The sequence below is a fragment of the Ranitomeya variabilis genome, chromosome 1 (genome assembly GCF_051348905.1).
Source record: "Ranitomeya variabilis isolate aRanVar5 chromosome 1, aRanVar5.hap1, whole genome shotgun sequence".
Classification (NCBI taxonomy): Eukaryota; Metazoa; Chordata; class Amphibia; order Anura; family Dendrobatidae; genus Ranitomeya; species Ranitomeya variabilis.
Window position 1 is genome coordinate 455,559,895 of NC_135232.1, and position 21,032 is coordinate 455,580,926.

General features: G+C 43.1%; 1 protein-coding gene across 1 annotated transcript; it reads right to left on the minus strand.

Moving 5' to 3' along the window:
• Positions 1-1,802: 1,802 nt before the first annotated feature.
• NDUFB6 (NADH:ubiquinone oxidoreductase subunit B6) lies at positions 1,803-18,197 on the minus strand. The gene is made up of 4 exons (XM_077250127.1): positions 17,913-18,197; positions 6,327-6,419; positions 5,127-5,171; positions 1,803-1,966 (listed from the first exon to the last, which is right to left on the minus strand). Exons 1-4 carry the CDS (start codon positions 18,090-18,092, stop codon positions 1,895-1,897), a joined length of 390 nt encoding a protein of 129 aa, XP_077106242.1. The 5' UTR covers positions 18,093-18,197; the 3' UTR covers positions 1,803-1,894.
• Between the last annotated feature and the right edge of the window lie 2,835 nt (positions 18,198-21,032).

Below are 21,032 nucleotides of genomic sequence, written 5' to 3' on the forward strand. Positions count from 1 at the left end.
CCTGCTTGTGAGTGCTGACAGGGAGAAACTTATCACTAGCCGTAATCAGATGAGATAGAAGTGCTAATTGCAGTTTCAGCCTATGTCACTTATCTAGCACTGCTGCCATTAGTTATGACTTGGAGCAGAGCAAGTGCATTAGGCCACGTTCCCACCTTCAGTATTTGGTCAGTATTTTATAATTGTATGCCAAAACCCCAAGAATGGAACTGCCAGAGTAAAAGTGTAATAGAAACACGTCACCACTTCTGTATTTCTCACCCACTCCTGGTTTTGGCTTACAAATACTGATGTAAAATACTGACCAAATACTGAAGGTGGGAACGTGGCTTTAGCATGAGATTCTGCCCCCTGTGCAATGTCAGAATTATCATAGGAAAAGTAGTCTGTATTAGGGGGAACCATCTTAGAAGGGAAGAAGAAATCAACATGGCCCTTATACACAAGAGCCTCTACATTCATGAATAGCCCATGTTGCACTATCTAATAATAATTTTATTTATATAGCGCCAACATGTTCCGCAGCGCTTTACATTATGGGTACAACCATTCTGGAGAGGGCTTTTTCACCATGAGTATTTTTTACTTCTATGAGATTGACAGATGGCTTACCAGTATGTCCTATAGAAGTGAATGAAACAATGATCATGCATGCACACACACTACAGCTCAGTTTACACAGGAGACTCTAGGATTCTCATTCTTATGAGTTAGTGTGGGTTATAGAGGTTGGATCATCAGCATTCATGTTTAATGGCTGTGCTGAAGACCAGAGAGATGTGCAGACAGAAGCCACTTTCACAGGGTAGTATTCCTTTCAGTATTTTGCATGAGTAAGACAAAATGAAGAGTGAGTCCTACAGAGAGAAAAGAATGACCACAGTCCTCATTTTGGCTTAGGGTACCGTCACACAGTGGCATTTTCATCGCTACGACGGCACGATTCGTGACATTCTAGCGATATCGTTACGATATCGTAGTGTCTGACACGCTACTGCGATCAGGGACCCTGCTGAGAATCGTACGTCGTAGCAGATCGTTTGAAACTTTCTTTCGTCGCTGGATCTCCCGCTGGATCGTTGTGTGTGACAGCGATCCAGCGATGCGATCGCTTGTAACCAGGGTAAACATCGGGTTGCTAAGCGCAGGGCCGCGCTTAGTAACCCGATGTTTACCGTGGTTACCAGCGTAAAAGTAAAAAAAAACAAACCGTACATACTCACCATCTGATGTCCGTCAGGTCCCTTGCCGTCCGCTTCCCGCTCTGACTGACTGCCGGCCGGAAAGTGAGAGCAGATCACAGCGGTGACGCCGCCGCTGTGATCTGCTTTCACTTTACGGCGGCACTCAGTCAGAGCGGGAAGCAGACGGCAAGGGACCTGACGGACATCAGATGGTGAGTATGTACGGTTTGTTTTTTTAAACTTTTACGCTGGTAACCACAGTAAACATCGGGTTACTAAGCGCGGCCCTGCGCTTAGTAACCCGATGTTTACCCTGGTTACCAGCGAACCTCAGCATCGTTGGTCGCTGGAGAGCGGTCTGTGTGACAGCTCCCCAGCGACCACACAACGACTTACCAACGATCACGGCCAGGTCGTATCGCAGGTCGTGATCGTTGGTAAATCGTATAGTGAGACGGTACCCTTACAAATACTTAAACACTGCCTTGTGAAAAAGGTAAGAAAAAAAAAAGGGTTCAGCACCATTGTTCTGCTGTTTCCGGCACATTTGAGGAGGCTATTCCTTTTCTAATTCCTCAATTTCCTGTAGATCACAATGAATGAAACATAACTCTGAAATACAACTGGAATCTTTTATTGTATGATTAATATTAAAGTTCTGTTAATGCAATGCTCTGAAATAAGCTTATTACAAGTGTTAAAGCGCCTGCTTAGTGGTGATGGCCACTGCTTTGTTCCTCAAAGGGTGGGATAACTTGGCCAGTTTCCTGGATGACGTCACCCTAAAGACAAACAGACAGGAGGTTACACAGACCAATTAAAGTCATATACATGGAACTATTGGTAGTGTGTAAATGGAACCCATCAATCAAAAGAAAAAAAACATTACAGAGCTGTTCCCAAACCTACTCCATCTTTCCATGTCAATTCTTTCAGCATTTTGGTTACGTTTTTTACCCAATGGAGTGCATAATAAAAAATTTAAAAAAAATCACGTAAAGTATGCCAAGTTCCTACAATGAGCATTTGTTGAGTTTTTGTTAACGTAATTCAATGCAATAAAAAAAAAGTAACCTAATTGGAGCAGAAAATCTGCAACATCAATTTCATTTTTTGTCTGTTAACCAAATCTGTGTATGTAGTGAAGTGTGTGTTAATATAGTCGCCACCTTGTCTGATATCCAGCGCCATTCTGCTCCTCTTCTGAGTGACGTCACAGCTCTTCAGACTTTCCCGGTCACACTATGTGTGAGACGGAAGTCTCTTTTACAAAGTCTGTGGAGTCTTGTTTTTATGCCTCATAGGCTTACATTGTAAAAGCCACTTCTGGGTGCTAAAGCATAGTGGCAGTAGGTGAGGATACTAATCCATACACAGATTTAGTTAAAAAAAAAAAAAACAACTTAATGGGAGGTTTTTTTTTAAACCTAACAGCATGCACATAGTCTCTTCTGCATTTTGGAGGAGACTCGCCCATTCAAGTCTATGGGTGCACTAATCACTCACATCCAATAAGCAAATTGCCTCTTCAGAGAGGAAGAGGACTTGAACTCTATAGCGCCACCTGTTGGAAGCCGTGATCCTACAAGTCATTATCGACCCTTTAATGAGTCTTGCAATATGACTTAGGATAAGAGCCAAATCCTAAGGCTAGGTTCACATTGCGTTAGTGGGTGATCGCTAACGGACAGCGTTGCACGGCGAAAATGTCGCAATTAACGCCGTGCAACGGGTCCGTTAGCGCACCCATTGACAGCAATGTAAATTTCGCCTGCAGCGCATCACTAGCGCGTGCCTTTTTCGGCTCGCGCTAGTGATGTGCCGTTCTTCTGTGAAGCGCCTCGGACGCTGCTTGCAGCGTCCGCGGAGCGCCCGAGGTCCGTTCCCCGCTCTCGCAGATCGGGGATCTGCGAGAGCGGGGACGTTAACGCGACCCCTGAACGCGGCCCCTAAATAAACATTGCGTTAGCGCAATCTGCTAGCGCTAGCGCTAAACGGATTGCCCTAACGCAATGTGAACCTAGCCTTAGACAGATTGCAGGATTTGTTAAAGGGTCGATCATGACTTGTAAGTTTGCGGTTTCCAACAGGTGGCGCTATAGAGTTCAAGTAATCTTCCTCTCTGAAGAGGCAATTTGCATAATAAATTTCCCATAAGAGCATTGCACGGTGAATAAGCCTCCCAATATTGGCATGCCAGAGCCAGTATGTCACTCTCCACAATGAGAAATGTTATTACCCTTTAGACCGTCAATCCCATAAAGCTTTTCATTTTTTCTTTTTTTGGGGGGAAGGTTGACACTCACACCTTGCAATTAAGGGAGGAAACTGTATTTGAACTTGCAAAATGTTAATGACTGCTGAAAACAGATGCCATACAGTGGACACTGCAGATTAAAAAAAGATTACCGTATTTTCCGGCGTATAAGAAGACCCCTCAACTTTTATAGTTAAAATATAAAATCTTCTTAAAAGTTGGGGGTCTTCTTATACACCTTGTGTCGGCTTGTAGGGTGCGGACCAATGTGCATATAGTGGGGTGGAGTGGTCCTGATGACGAAGAGAGGGGGTGTCTCACAGGGAAGGTGTAAGTGGAGTATCCCCCTATTACCTCATTGTGGGAGCGATGCTCTCTGTGCTGGGGGGCGGCAGCTCATCTTTGTGCAGCGTGGGGTCTCCGTGCTGGGGGTGGCGGCGGCTCTTTGTGCAGCGATGCTCTCTGTGCTGAGGGGCGGCGTATCTTAGTGCAGCTTCGGGGCTTCGCCGGCATTTCCTCAAAGATCTCGGGACAAGATCTGAATCTGAGCATGCGCCGCCCCCAGCGGCCACTTTCCTGGAGGCCACCGCATCGCAGCAATGGAGCTGCGGGGGCCTCCGGGCTTTGAGGAAATGCCGGCGGAGCCCCGAAGCTGCACTAAGATACGCCACCCCCCAGCACAGAGAGCATCGCTGCCACAATGAGGTAATAGGGGATACTCCACTTACTCCTTCCCTGTGAGATGCCCCCTCTATGCACATTGGTCCGCACCCACCCTATAAGACGAGACCCGGCGTATAAGACGACCCCCAACTTTTAAGAAGATTTTCAGGGATTAAAAGGTCGTCTTATACGCCGGAAAATACGGTATATAAAAATGACTTTTGGGTTTTCATTGGCTGTAAGCCATAATCGTCAACATTAACAGAAATAAACAGGTGAAGTAGATCACTCTGTTGGTAATGACTCTATATAATGTATGAGCTTCACTTTTTGTATTGAAGAACTGAAATAAATACTTTTTGATGATATTCTAATTTTGTGAGTACATGTAATATATATATATATATATATATATATATATATATATATATATATATATATATATATATAAATATATATATATATAATTTTTTTTCTGGATAAAACTGAACATTGTTTTTCCACTCGTGAACTTAGCCGGAGGCGTCTGATTTTTAATCAGACAGCACACTGACCCATGTTATTCCATACCGTGATATTTTTGTTCTCGGCCTGACTGTCCAGGCGGGGAAAATAAATAAGTGAATTACTTTCTTCAGTCTTGGGTGAGAATCAATATTCAAATCTATACATACGTAAAAAACGGACCCCCACATGGAACAGCCGAGTGCCATGGGATTTTTACATTATTACAAACATATGTCCATTTGTTAACGTAGTTGTATGTAAACTAATCACATGGATTTCCCGTAGATATAAAAGATTGGACACGCAGATGGTACACAGATAAAACTTGTCCAAGTTCTCTGGATGATATTGGGACAATGTCTCATATGCTCGTCTGCAGCTGCCCTTACAGTCATGTAAATGGATGACTTGTGCTGCATACTTGTATCTCAATGAGGCAATCAGAACAGCGATGTAACATAAAAAAAACAGAGAAATGTAAAGGACAGATATGACTGAATGAACAGCACACTCACAGGGTACAGCCGAGGTTTCTGATGAATTACAGCATACGGAGTCGTCTGAAAGAAATCAACATCATGAATTTATTAATCAGGCAAACAGACACCCTGCCCAAATAGCAGAGCAGCTAGCCATCACGCCAAATGTGATAATGTGGTGCCCTGGAGAGAAAAGTACTGCTCCGCCCCAGCCATGACAACTCAGGGTTAGTGCTGGGATAAGGTGTTATCTGAGCATGCTCGGGTGCTAACCGTGTCTTCAGCGTGCTCTAATAATATGTTCGAGTCCCTGCGGCTGCATGTCTTACGGCTGTTTGTTAGGCAATCCCTGCATGTGTTGTGGCTGTCTAACACCCATGAGACATGCAGCTGTGGGGACTCGAACATATTATTAGGGCACGCCGAAGATACTCAGCACCCGAGCATGCTCAGATAACTCCTTATCCAAGGACGTTCGCTCATCACTACTCAGGGTGTTTGTTACCTAAATTAGGTGTCAGGTGTGCCGGATTGTTGGATTCAGGAGTTTTTGTAAAAACTACCCTGCATTTTCTAAAGCGTTTTTGTTGTGCTTTCAGATCTATTTAATCATATATACAGTTTGCTTTGAGTTCTGCTGAAGAGATAACAGAACCGCTCTGAAGCATAAAGTCGTAGAGAGATCCCTAATAGGGTAAATCTTTCATGGACACCCGAATAGCGTGACCACCTTCTCCCAATCCAACTGGTTACATGTGTCCCTTGTACTGCAGGACATGATAAACACCTCCACATTTCTAATTGGGGCAAAAAAGCATCAATGGGGTATTTCATTTTGTTATTCTGTGGGCTTGGGGAGATTAAAATAAAAACCAACATATTCACTCTCCCCTGTTCCTAAAATGACTCTCTGCCAGTTTTACTTAACGGTCTGAAGCGGCGACGTCGTCATGACTACAACCCTTGTGCGCGCTGCAGCCAATCACTTGGCCTATGTCTTGTGCTGTCTACATTGTGAGGACCAATGAACCTAATGACTGGCTGCAGCGTGTGGCATACTCATGACATTAGCACTGCAGCCAATCAACAAAGCCTATGGAGAAGAAACCTCTGGAACAGCGATGGGTGAGTGTAGCGAAGCGTGCCACTCCTACATGCAATGTGCTATAATGGCAGCGGTTCAGATTCGGTGAATGAAGTGTACGCACTGATGAGATGCATTACAGCACACATTACCTCCATGTGGTACTTCAGAAAGTAGTGAATGATCCACGCTGGTACCAGAATTCTCGTCACTCCCTGAACACCCATGTTATACGTCCTGAAGGTCTGCGAATGAACAACACACGTTATATATCTCATCATACATCCTGTGCCCACTATATAATATAGCTCATCATACATCCCCTGTGCCCACTATATATCTCATCATACATTCCGTGCCCATTGTATAATATAGCTCATCATACATCCACTGTGACCACTATATAATATATCCCATCATACATCCACTGTGCCCACTATATAATATAGCTCATCATACATCCACTGTGACCACTATATAATATATCCCATCATACATCCACTGTGACCACTATATAATATATCCCATCATACATCCACTGTGACCACTATATAATATAGCTCATCATACATCCACTGTGCCCACTATATAATATAGCTCATCATACATCCACTGTGACCACTATATAATATATCCCATCATACATCCACTGTGCCCACTATATAATATATCCCATCATACATCCACTGTGCCCACTATATAATATAGCTCATCATACATCCACTGTGCCCACTATATAATATAGCTCATCATACATCCCGTGTGCCCACTATATAATATAGCTCATCATACATCCCCTGTGCCCACTATATAATATATCCCATCATACATCCACTGTGCCCACTATATAATATAGCTCATCATACATCCACTGTGCCCACTATATAATATAGCTCATCATACATCCACTGTGCCCACTATATAATATAGCTCATCATACATCCCGTGTGCCCACTATATAATATAGCTCATCATACATCCACTGTGCCCACTATATAATATAGCTCATCATACATCCCGTGTGCCCACTATATAATATAGCTCATCATACATCCCGTGCCCACTATATAATATATCCCATCATACGTCCACTGTGCCCACTATATAATATAGCTCATCATACATCCACTGTGCCCACTATATAATATAGCTCATCATACATCCCGTGTGCCCACTATATAATATAGCTCATCATACATCCACTGTGCCCACTATATAATATAGCTCATCATACATCCACTGTGCCCACTATATAATATAGCTCATCATACATCCCGTGTGCCCACTATATAATATAGCTCATCATACATCCCCTGTGCCCACTATATAATATATCCCATCATACATCCACTGTGCCCACTATATAATATATCCCATCATACATCCACTGTGCCCACTATATAATATAGCTCATCATACATCCACTGTGCCCACTATATAATATAGCTCATCATACATCCACTGTGCCCACTATATAATATAGCTCATCATACATCCCGTGTGCCCACTATATAATATAGCTCATCATACATCCACTGTGCCCACTATATAATATAGCTCATCATACATCCCGTGTGCCCACTATATAATATAGCTCATCATACATCCCCTGTGCCCACTATATAATATATCCCATCATACATCCACTGTGCCCACTATATAATATAGCTCATCATACATCCACTGTGCCCACTATATAATATAGCTCATCATACATCCCGTGTGCCCACTATATAATATAGCTCATCATACATCCACTGTGCCCACTATATAATATAGCTCATCATACATCCACTGTGCCCACTATATAATATAGCTCATCATACATCCCGTGTGCCCACTATATAATATAGCTCATCATACATCCCCTGTGCCCACTATATAATATATCCCATCATACATCCACTGTGCCCACTATATAATATAGCTCATCATACATCCACTGTGCCCACTATATAATATATCTCATCATACATCCCCTGTGCCCACTATATATCTCATCATACATCCCGTGCCCATTGTATAATATAGCTCATCATACATCCACTGTGACCACTATATAATATATCCCATCATACATCCACTGTGCCCACTATATAATATAGCTCATCATACATCCACTGTGCCCACTATATAATATAGCTCATCATACATCCCGTGTGCCCACTATATAATATAGCTCATCATACATCCCCTGTGCCCACTATATAATATATCCCATCATACATCCACTGTGCCCACTATATAATATAGCTCATCATACATCCACTGTGCCCACTATATAATATAGCTCATCATACATCCCGTGTGCCCACTATATAATATAGCTCATCATACATCCCCTGTGCCCACTATATAATATATCCCATCATACATCCACTGTGCCCACTATATAATATAGCTCATCATACATCCACTGTGCCCACTATATAGTATAGCTCATCATACATCCCGTGTGCCCACTATATAATATAGCTCATCATACATCCACTGTGCCCACTATATAATATAGCTCATCATACATCCCGTGTGCCCACTATATAATATAGCTCATCATACATCCCCTGTGCCCACTATATAATATATCTCATCATACATCCCTGTGCCCACTATATAATATATCTCATCATACATCCTGTGCCCACTATATAATATAGCTCATCATACATCCCCTGTGCCCACTATATATCTCATCATACATCCCGTGCCCATTGTATAATATAGCTCATCATACATCCACTGTGACCACTATATAATATATCCCATCATACATCCACTGTGCCACTATATAATATAGCTCATCATACATCCACTGTGCCCACTATATAATATATCCCATCATACATCCACTGTGCCCACTATATAATATAGCTCATCATACATCCCGTGTGCCCACTATATAATATAGCTCATCATACATCCACTGTGCCCACTATATAATATAGCTCATCATACATCCCGTGTGCCCACTATATAATATAGCTCATCATACATCCACTGTGCCCACTATATAATATAGCTCATCATACATCCCGTGTGCCCACTATATAATATAGCTCATCATACATCCCCTGTGCCCACTATATAATATATCTCATCATACATCCCTGTGCCCACTATATAATATATCTCATCATACATCCTGTTCCCACTATATAATATAGCTCATCATACATCCCCTGTGCCCACTATATATCTCATCATACATCCCGTGCCCATTGTATAATATAGCTCATCATACATCCACTGTGCCCACTATATAATATATCCCATCATACATCCACTGTGCCCACTATATAATATAGCTCATCATACATCCACTGTGCCCACTATATAATATAGCTCATCATACATCCCCTGTGCCCACTATATATCTCATCATACATCCCCTGTGCCCACTATATAATATATCTCATTATACATCCCCTGTGCCCACTATATAATATAGCTCATCATACATCCCCTGTGCCCACTGTATATCTCATCATACATCCCGTGCCCATTGTATAATATAGCTCATCATACATCCCCTGTGCCCACTATGTAATATAGCTCATCATACATCCCCTGTGCCCACTATATATCTCATCATACATCCCGTGCCCATTGTATTATATAGCTCATCATACATCCACTGTGACCACTATATAAGATATCCCATCATACATCCACTGTGCCCACTATATAATATAGCTCATCATACATCCACTGTGCCCACTATATAATATAGCTCATCATACATCCCCTGTGCCCTCTATATAATATATCTCATCATACATCCCCTGTGCCCACTATATAATATAGCTCATCATACATCCCTGTGCCCACTATATAATATATCTCATCATACATCCTGTGCCCACTATATAATATAGCTTATCATACATCCACTGTGCCCACTATGTAATATCGCTCATCATACATCCCCTGTGCCCACTATATAATATATCTCATCATACATCCCTGTGCCCACTATGTATCTCATTATACATCCCCTGTGCCCACTATATAATATATCTCATCATACATCCCCTGTGCCCACTATATATCTCATCATACATCCCCTGTGCCCACTATATAATATATCTCATCATACATCCCCTGTGCCCACTATATAATATAGCTCATCATACATCCACTGTGCCCACTATGTAATATAGCTCATCATACATCCCGTGCCCACTATATAATATAGCTCATCATACATCCCTGTGCCCACTATATATCTCATTATACATCTCCTGTGCCCACTATATAATATATCTCATCATACATCCACTGTGCCCACTATATAATATAGCTCATCATACATCCCCTGTGCCCACTATATAGCTCATCATACATCCCTGTGCCCACTATATATCTCATCATACATCCCGTGCCCACTATATATCTCATTATACATCCCCTGTGCCCACTATATATCTCATCATACATCCCGTGCCCATTGTATAATATAGTTCATCATACATCCCCTGTGCCCACTATGTAATATATCTCATCATACATCCCTTGTGCCCACTATATAATATATCTCATCATACATCCCGTGCCCACTATATAATATAGCTCATCATACATCCACTGTGCCCACTATGTAATATAGCTCATCATACATCCCTGTGCCCACTATATATCTCATTATACATCCCCTGTGCCCACTATATAATATATCTCATCATACATCCCGTGCCCACTATATATCTCATCATACATCCCGTGCCCACTGTATAATATAGCTCATACATCCACTGTGACCACTATATAATATATCTCATCATACATCCCTGTGCCCACTATATATCTCATCATACATCCCGTGCCCACTATATAATATAGCTCATCATACATCCCCTGTGCCCACTATGTAATGTAGCTCATCATACATCCCCTGTGCCCACTATGTAATATATCTCATCATACATCCTCTCTGCCCACTATGTAATATAGCTCATCATACATACCGTGCCCACTATGTAATATATCTCATCATACATCCCCTGTGCCCACTATGTAATATATCTCATCATACATCCCCTGTGCCCACTATATAGCTCATCATACATCCCCTGTGCCCACTATATAATATAGCTCATCATACATCCCCCGTGCCCACTATATAATATAGCTCATCATACATCCCCTGTGCCCACTATGTAATATAGCTCATCATACATTCCCTGTGTCCTCTATGTAATATATCTCATCATACATCCTGTGCCACCTATATATCTCATCATACATCCCGTGCCCACTATATAATATAGCTCACCATACATCCCTGTGCCCACTATATATCTCATCATACATCCCCTGTGCCCACTATATAATATATCTCATCATACATCCCGTGCCCACTATATATCTCATCATACATCCCGTGCCCACTGTATAATATAGCTCATCATACATCCACTGTGACTATATAATATATCTCATCATACATCCCTGTGCCCACTATATATCTCATCATACATCCTGTGACCACTATATAATATAGCTCATCATACATCCCTGTGCCCACTATATATCTCATCATACATCCTGTGCCCACTATGTAATATAGCTCATCACACATCCCCTGTGACCACTATATAATATATCTCATCATACATCCCGTGCCCACTATGTAATATAGCTCATCATACATCCCCTGTGCCCACTATGTAATATATCTCATCATACATCCCCTGTGCCCACTATATATCTCATCATACATCCCGTGCCCACTATATATCTAATCAAACATCCCGTGCCCACTATATAATATAGCTCATCATACATCCCCTGTGCCCACTATGTAATATAGCTCATCATACATCCCTGTGTCCACTATATAATATAGCTCATCATACATCCCTGTGCCCACTATATAATATATCTCATCATACATCCTGTGCCCACTATGTAATATAGCTCATCATACATCCCCTGTGCCCACTATGTAATATATCTCATCATACATCCCCTGTGCCCACTATATATCTCATCAAACATCCCGTGCCCACTATATAATATATCTCATCATACATCCCCTGTGCCCACTATATAATATAGCTCATCATACATCCCCTGTGCCCATGTAATATAGCTCATCATACATCCCCTGTGCCCACTATGTAATATAGTTCATCATACATCCCGTGCCCACTATGTAATATAGATCATCACACATCCCCTGTGACCACTATATAATATATCTCATCATACATCCCTGTGCCCACTATATATCTCATCATACATCCCCTGTGCCCCACTATATAATATATCTCATCATACATCCCCTGTGCCCACTATGTAATATAGCTCATCATACATCCCCTGTGCCCACTATGTAATATAGCTCATCATACATCCCCTGTGACCACTATATAATATATCTCATCATACATCCCCGTGCCCACTATATATCTCATAATACATCCCCTGTGCCCACTATATAATATATCTCATCATACATCCCCTGTGCCCACTATATAATATAGCTCATCATACATCCCCTGTGCCCATGTAATATAGCTCATCATACATCCCCTGTGCCCACTATGTAATATAGTTCATCATACATCCCGTGCCCACTATGTAATATAGATCATCACACATCCCCTGTGCCCACTATATAATATATCTCATCATACATCCCTGTGCCCACTATATATCTCATCATACATCCCCTGTGCCCCACTATATAATATATCTCATCATACATCCCCTGTGCCCACTATATATCTCATCATACATCCCCTGTGCCCACTATGTAATATAGCTCATCATACATCCCCTGTGCCCACTATGTAATATAGCTCATCATACATCCCCTGTGACCACTATATAATATATCTCATCATACATCCCCGTGCCCACTATATATCTCATAATACATCCCCTGTGCCCACTATGTAATATAGCTCATCATACATCCCCTGTGCCCACTATGTAATATAGCTCATCATACATCCCCTGTGACCACTATATAATATATCTCATCATACATCCCCGTGCCCACTATATATCTCATAATACATCCCCTGTGCCCACTATATAATATATCTCATCATACATCCCCTGTGCCCACTATATAATATATCTCATCATACATCCCCTGTGCCCACTATATAATATATCTCATCATACATCCCTGTGCCCACTATATATCTCATCATACATCCCGTGCTCACTATATAATATAGCTCATCATACATCCCATGTGCCCACTATGTAATATATCTCATCATACATCCTCTCTGCCCACTATGTAATATAGCTCATCATACATCCCATGTGCCCATTATGTAATATAGCTCATCATACATCCCATGTGCCCATTATGTAATATAGCTCATCATACATCCCCTGTGCCCACTATGTAATATAGCTCATCATACATCCCCTGTGCCCACTATGTAATATAGCTCATCATACATCCCCTGTGCCCACTATGTAATATAGCTCATCATACATCCCCTGTGCCCACTATGTAATATAGCTCATCATACATCCCCTGTGCCCATTATGTAATATAGCTCATCATACATCCCCTGTGCCCACTATGTAACATATCTCATCACACATCCCGTGCCCACTATGTAATATATCTCATCATACATCATGTGCCCACTATATATCTCATCATACATCCCCTGTGCCCACTATATAATATATCTCATCATACATTCCCTGTGCCCACGATATAATATAGCTCATCATACATCCCCTGTGCCCACTATATAATATAGCTCATCATACATCCCCTGTGCCCACTATGTAACATATCTCATCACACATCCCGTGCCCACTATGTAATATATCTCATCATACATCCCGTGCCCACTATGTAATATATCTCATCATACATCCTGTGCCCACTATATAGCTCATCATACATCCCGTGCCCACTATATAATATAGCTCATCATACATCCACTGTGCCCACTATATATCTCATCATACATCCCGTGCTCACTATATAATATAGCTCATCATACATCCCATGTGCCCACTATGTAATATATCTCATCATACATCCTCTCTGCCCACTATGTAATATAGCTCATCATACATCCCATGTGCCCATTATGTAATATAGCTCATCATACATCCCATGTGCCCATTATGTAATATAGCTCATCATACATCCCCTGTGCCCACTAAGTAATATAGCTCATCATACATCCCCTGTGCCCACTATGTAATATAGCTCATCATACATCCACTGTGCCCACTATATATCTCATTATACATCCCATACCCACTATATAATATAGCTCATCAGACAACCCCTGTACCCACTATGTAATATAGCTCATCATACATCCCCTGTGCCCACTATGTAATATAGCTCATCATACATCCCCTGTGCCCATTATGTAATATAGCTCATCATACATACCGTGCCCACTATGTAATATAGCTAATCATACAGGTCCTTCTCAAAAAATTAGCATATAGTGTTAAATTTCATTATTTACCATAATGTAATGATTACAATTAAACTTTCATATATTATAAATTCATTATCCATCAACTGAAATTTGACAGGTCTTATTGTTTTAATACTGATGATTTTGGCCTACAACTCCTGATAACCCAAAAAACCTGTCTCAATAAATTAGCATATCAAGAAAAGGTTCTCTAAACGACCTATTACCCTAATCTTCTGAATCAACTAATTAACTCTAAACACATGCAAAAGATACCTGAGGCTTTTAAAAACTCCCTGCCTGGTTCATTACTCAAAACCCCCCATCATGGGTAAGGGTACCGTCACACAGTACCATTTTGATCGCTACGACGGTACGATTCGTGACGTTCTAGCGATATCGTTACGATATCGCAGTGTCTGACACGCAGCAGCGATCAGGGACCCTGCTGAGAATCGGACGTCGTAGCAGATCGTATGGAACTTTCTTTCATCGCTTGATCACCTGCTGACATCGCTGGATCGTTGTGTGTGACAGCGATCCAGCGATGTGTTCGCTTGTAACCAGGGTAAACATCGGGTAACTAAGCGCAGGGCCGCGCTTAGTAACCCGATGTTTACCGTGGTTACCAGCGTAAACGTAAAAAAAACAAACAGTACATACTTACATTCCGGTGTCTGTCCCCGGCGTCTCAGCTTCTCTGCACTGTGTGAGCGTCTGCCAGCCGGAAAGCGAGCACAGCGGTGACGTCTGACGTCACCGCTGTGTTTTCCGGCTATGGCGCTTACACAGTGGAGAGAAGCAGAATGCCGGGGACAGACACCGGAATGTAAGTATGTACTGTTTGTTTTGTTTTTTTTACGTTTACGCTGGTAACCACGGTAAACATCGGGTTACTAAGCGCGGCCCTGCGCTTAGTTACCTGATGTTTACCCTGGTTACCGGGGACTTCGGCATCGCTCCAGCGCCGTGATTGCAACGTGTGACCGCAGTCTACGACGCTGGAGCGATATTCATACGAACCCTGCGACGTCACGGATCGTGCCGTCGTAGCGATTAAAATGGTACTGTGTGACGGTACCCTAAGACTAGCGACCTGACAGATGTCAAGAAGGCCATCATTGACACCCTCAAGCAAGAGGGTAAGACCCAGAAAGAAATTTCTCAACAAATAGGCTGTTCCCAGAGTGCTGTATCAAGGCACCTCAATGGTAAGTCTGTTGGAAGGAAACAATGTGGCAGAAAACGCTGTACAACGAGAAGAGGTGACCGGACCCTGAGGAAGATTGTGGAGAAGGACCGATTCCAGACCTTGGGGAACCTGAGGAAGCAGTGGACTGAGTCTGGTGTGGAAACATCCAGAGCCACCGTGCACAGGCGTGTGCAGGAAATGGGCTACAGGTGCCGCATTCCCCAGGTAAAGCCACTTTTGAACCAGAAACAGCGGCAGAAGCGCCTGACCTGGGCTACAGAGAAGCAGCACTGGACTGTTGCTAAGTGGTCCCAAGTACTTTTTTCTGATGAAAGCAAATTTTGCATGTCATTCGGAAATCAAGGTGCCAGAGTCTGGAGGAAGACTGGGGAGAAGGAAATGCCAAAATGCCTGAAGTCCAGTGTCAAGTACCCACAGTCAGTGATGGTGTGGGGTGCCATGTCAGCTGCTGGTGTTGGTCCACTGTGTTTCATCAAGGGCAGGGTCAATGCAGCTAGCTATCAGGAGATTTTGGAGCACTTCATGCTTCCATCGGCTGAAATGCTTTATGGAGATGAAGATTTCATTTTTCAGCACGACCTGGTACCTGCTCACAGTGCCAAAACCACTGGTAAATGGTTTACTGACCATGGTATTACTGTGCTCAATTGGCCTGCCAACTCTCCTGACCTGAACCCCATAGAGAATCTGTGGGATATTGTGAAGAGAAAGTTGAGAGACGCAAGACCCAACACTCTGGATGAGCTTAAGGCCGCTATTGAAGCATCCTGGGCCTCCATAACATCTCAGCAGTGTCACAGGCTGATTGCCTCCATGCCACGCCGCATTGAAGCAGTCATTTCTGCCAAAGGATTCCCGACCAAGTATTGAGTGCATAACTGAACATTATTATTTGATGGTTTTTTTGTTTGTTATTAAAAAACACTTTTATTTGATTGGACGGGTGAAATATGCTAATTTATTGAGACAGGTTTTTTGGGTTATCAGGAGTTGTAGGCCAAAATCATCAGTATTAAAACAATAAAAGACCTGACAAATTTCAGTTGGTGGATAATGAATCTATAATATATGAAAGTTTAATTGTAATCATTACATTATGGTAAATAATGAAATTTAACACTATATGCTAATTTTTTGAGAAGGACCTGTACATCCCCTGTGCCCACTATACAGCTCATCATACATCCCCTGTGCCCACTATGTAATATATCTCATCATACATCCCCTGTGCCCACTATGTAATATAGCTCATCATACATCCCCTGTGCCCACTATGTAATATATATCATACATCCTGTGCCCACTATATATCTCATCATACATCCCGTGCCCACTATATAATATATCTCATCATACATCCCGTGCCCACTATATAATATATCTCATCATACATCCCTGTGCCCACTATATATCTCATCATACATCCCGTGCCCACTATATAATATAGCTCATCATACATCCCCTGTGCCCACTATGTAATATAGTTCATCATACATCCCGTGCCCACTATGTAATATAGCTCATCACACATCCCGTGACCACTATATAATATATCTCATCATACATCCCTGTGCCCACTATATATCTCATCATACATCCCCTGTGCCCCACTATATAATATATCTCATCATACATCCCCTGTGCCCACTATGTAATATAGCTCATCATACATCCCCTGTGCCCACTATGTAATATAGCTCATCATACATCCCCTGTGCCCACTATGTAATATAGCTCATCATACATCCCCTGTGCCCACTATGTAATATAGCTCATCATACATCCCCTGTGCCCACTATGTAATATAGCTCATCATACATCCCCTGTGCCCACTATACAGCTCATCATACATCCCCTGTGCCCACTATGTAATATAGCTCATCATACATCCCCTGTGCCCACTATGTAATATAGCTCATCATACATCCCCTGTGCCCACTATGTAATATAGCTCATCATACATCCCCTGTGCCCATTATATAAATCTCACCATACATCACCTGTGCCAGTTATTTTGGAGGGCTCCCCCTCAGTGGCACGTGGAGGGCACATACTTGTGCATATACCCAGGACTGGCACTAGAATAACCCTCTCCCCTCACGTACCCATCTCCTCCACAGAGAGTTCTTCTGCAGGAAGTTGGCCCAGAACCTGTCCACCGCATTCAGCTTCTTCTCCGGCAGCACGGGCTCCCGAGGGCTCAGCTCCTGATCCTTCAGCCACTTCCTACGGAGCGCTCTCAGCTGTTGCTGCCGGAGCTCGGCGTCTGCCGGACTGACCGCCATATCTGCCCACCCGACACACCGAACCTGGTGCCCCCTTCTGCAGTGACACTTCGGAGCCTTCCAGAGGGCACGCAGCTGCTGGGGCGCACGATAATGACGTCACGGACATGCGAGTTGTGCGATGTCGCCCTCTGCTGCTTGTTCGTTGGAATTACTGCGGTGCTATGCGCTGTGCTGTAGTGAGAGGCCATGCATGGGACAGACCCCCACAAGACTTCATGAGGGGCTGGCAGTGACATGGTGGAGCTGATATGGCAGTGTAAACAGCAGATGTTCACAGTTTTGTAGAAAACCGCCAGTATTAGCTGAAAATGCCCCCCAAAATGGAGGGGCTACACAGACAGTAGTTTATGAGGGACGTGGTTTGGGGGGAAAAGTGCCACCTCACATATCTGACACCGGTCACCAAACCATATCTCCAATTATCACTCTTTGTTTTTCTTTTTCCCTCCACATGAGAGGTATGATGAAGGGTTGTTTGGTCTTTTATTGCAGGACGAGTTCTAGTTCCCGATGACGCCACTTACTTTACCATGTAATGTACTGGAAAGAATCCAAGTGAGATGATAGGGTTATGTTTTGGGGGTTTTGTGGAAACTTTGTTCTATAGGGCAGTGCAGTTATTCTCAAACCAAACTTCTATCTTCTAATGATAAAAAAACGTGCAAAAGAAAATTCACCATATCCTGAGAGTCGATGGCTTTTTTTAATTTTTTGGCCAATAGAGTTGCGTGTCGTCTTGTTCTGCCGGTGGGTTGTTGTTTTTGCTGGTACCGTTTTGAGGTCCAATAACTTCATGAACTCTTTATTCCATTTTTTTGAAGGTGGTGACGTGATTTTGCTGTATTTTTTAATTTCAGCTTTCACGTTATTGGAGAGGTATTTTATTGTATTATTTAGGTTACTTACGCACACAGCGATACCAAATATTTTATTTTTTAGATATCACTAATTACATTTTACTATGTGCTTTCTCCAAACATTTTTTAATGTTTTTGATACCTTTACCTAGTCCCCTTAAGGAGTTTAAACCTGTGATCATTCATATAATGCACTGCAGTACTGTAGTATTGCGGTTTATTGTATGATTACTGATCCCCTATGAAGTCCAGCAAAGACATTTTGCTCCTAACTCCAGATTTGATGCTATAATCTAAGCTATCTATATATATAATTGTCTAAGGGGTACTTCCATCTGTTTATCTGTCTGTCTGTAATGGAAATCCCGCGTTGCTGATTGGCCCCTCCCTATTCCCCTCCAGTCAGTGCCCCCTCCATACTCCCCTCCAGTCATCGCCCACATAGTGTTTTAGCAGTCCGTTAAACAGACTGCGTTACACCGTGGCATAACGCGTTGTAACACAGTCCGTTAACGCTGCTATTAACACTATAAGTGTGACCAACTTTTTACTATTGATGCTGCCTATGCAGCATCAATAGTAAAAACATCTAATGTTAAAAATAATAAAATAAAAAAGCATTATATTCTCACCTTCATCACCGCAGCTAATAGCTGTGATGACACATATCTCCCTTCCAGGACTCGTCTGGCGGCCATCTTACATACCCTTCCCCTCTGCCCAAAGCCGGGGTGGTGGGGGGGTTGGCACCTTCTGCCAGTAAACAGTGGATCATTGATAGAGTGCCAGCATTGCCTTGCAGTTTCCCTGGCCTATGCTGCACATGGAAGTTAAAATCCCGAAGTGCTGGGAACCACCTGAACATTTGGGCATTGTTCCCTTTCTTTTCCCTTATCCACTTCAGTGGGGCATGATCTGACTCTTGTCTGAACCTCCTGCCTAAGAGGTAGTATCTTAGGGAGTCCAAGGCCCACTTGATGGTTTAACATTCCTTTTCCACTATGGAATAGTTTTTGTCACAAGATGACAACTTCCGGCTAAGATACATTATGGGGTGCTCTTCCCCGTTCTCCTCTTGAGATAATAAAGCGCCCAGCCCGACGCGTCCGTCTGAACCACAAACTCCTTGGAGAAATTGGGTGCTACCAGCATCGGCTGTTTGCACAGAGCCAGCTTCTGCTCCTGAAAGGCTGTTTCAGCTTCTGGAGACCACTTGGCCACAGCCGACTTCGTCCCTTTAAGGAGATCCGTCAGAGAGGCGGCTACCATGGCAAAGTTTTGGGATGAACCGGTGGTAGTATCCCCCAGGAACGCCCTGACCTGTTTCTTTGAGAGGGGTTGTGGCCAGCCCTAGATCGCCTCCACTTATTTATCTGGGGCTTTATTTCGCCCCTGCCTACAACATAGCCCAAACATCTCGCTTCCGCCATTCCCAAGGCACACTTTTTCGGGTTTATGGAAAACCACGCCTGTTGTAGAGCATCAAATACTGCCTGGAACTTGCTCAGATGGCTTCCCCAATCCTGGCTGAAGATTACAATATTGTCCAGGTAGGCCGCTGCATACCTTTTGTGGGGAGCTAGGATCCGGTCCATGGCTCTCTGGAATGTTGCTAGAGCGCCTTGCAACCCAAACGGCGTCCTTGTGTATTGGAAGCATCCATCTGGTGTTGAGAACGCAGTCTTTTCTTTGGTACCCTGGGACATGGGGATTTGCCAATACCCTTTTGTGAGGTCAAGGGTAGTAATGTACCAAGCCGGCCCTAACATCTCAATTAATTCATCGACCTGGGGCATCAGGTAGGTATCGGTCTTACAAACCTCATTCAGCTTCTGATAGCCATTGCAAAATCGCCATTCCCCATCTGTTTTCGGCCCTAGGACTATTGGGCTGAACCAGCCACTCCTGAATTCCTCGATGACTCCCAGGCTCAGCATCCGCTTTACCTCCCTGGAGATCACCTCTCGGGGTGCTTCCGGAATCCGGTATGGCTTCAAATTGACCCGGACATGAGGCTCCATCCGGATGTCATGCTCTATGACCTTCGTACAACCTGGAAGATCAGAGAACAGGTCTCTGT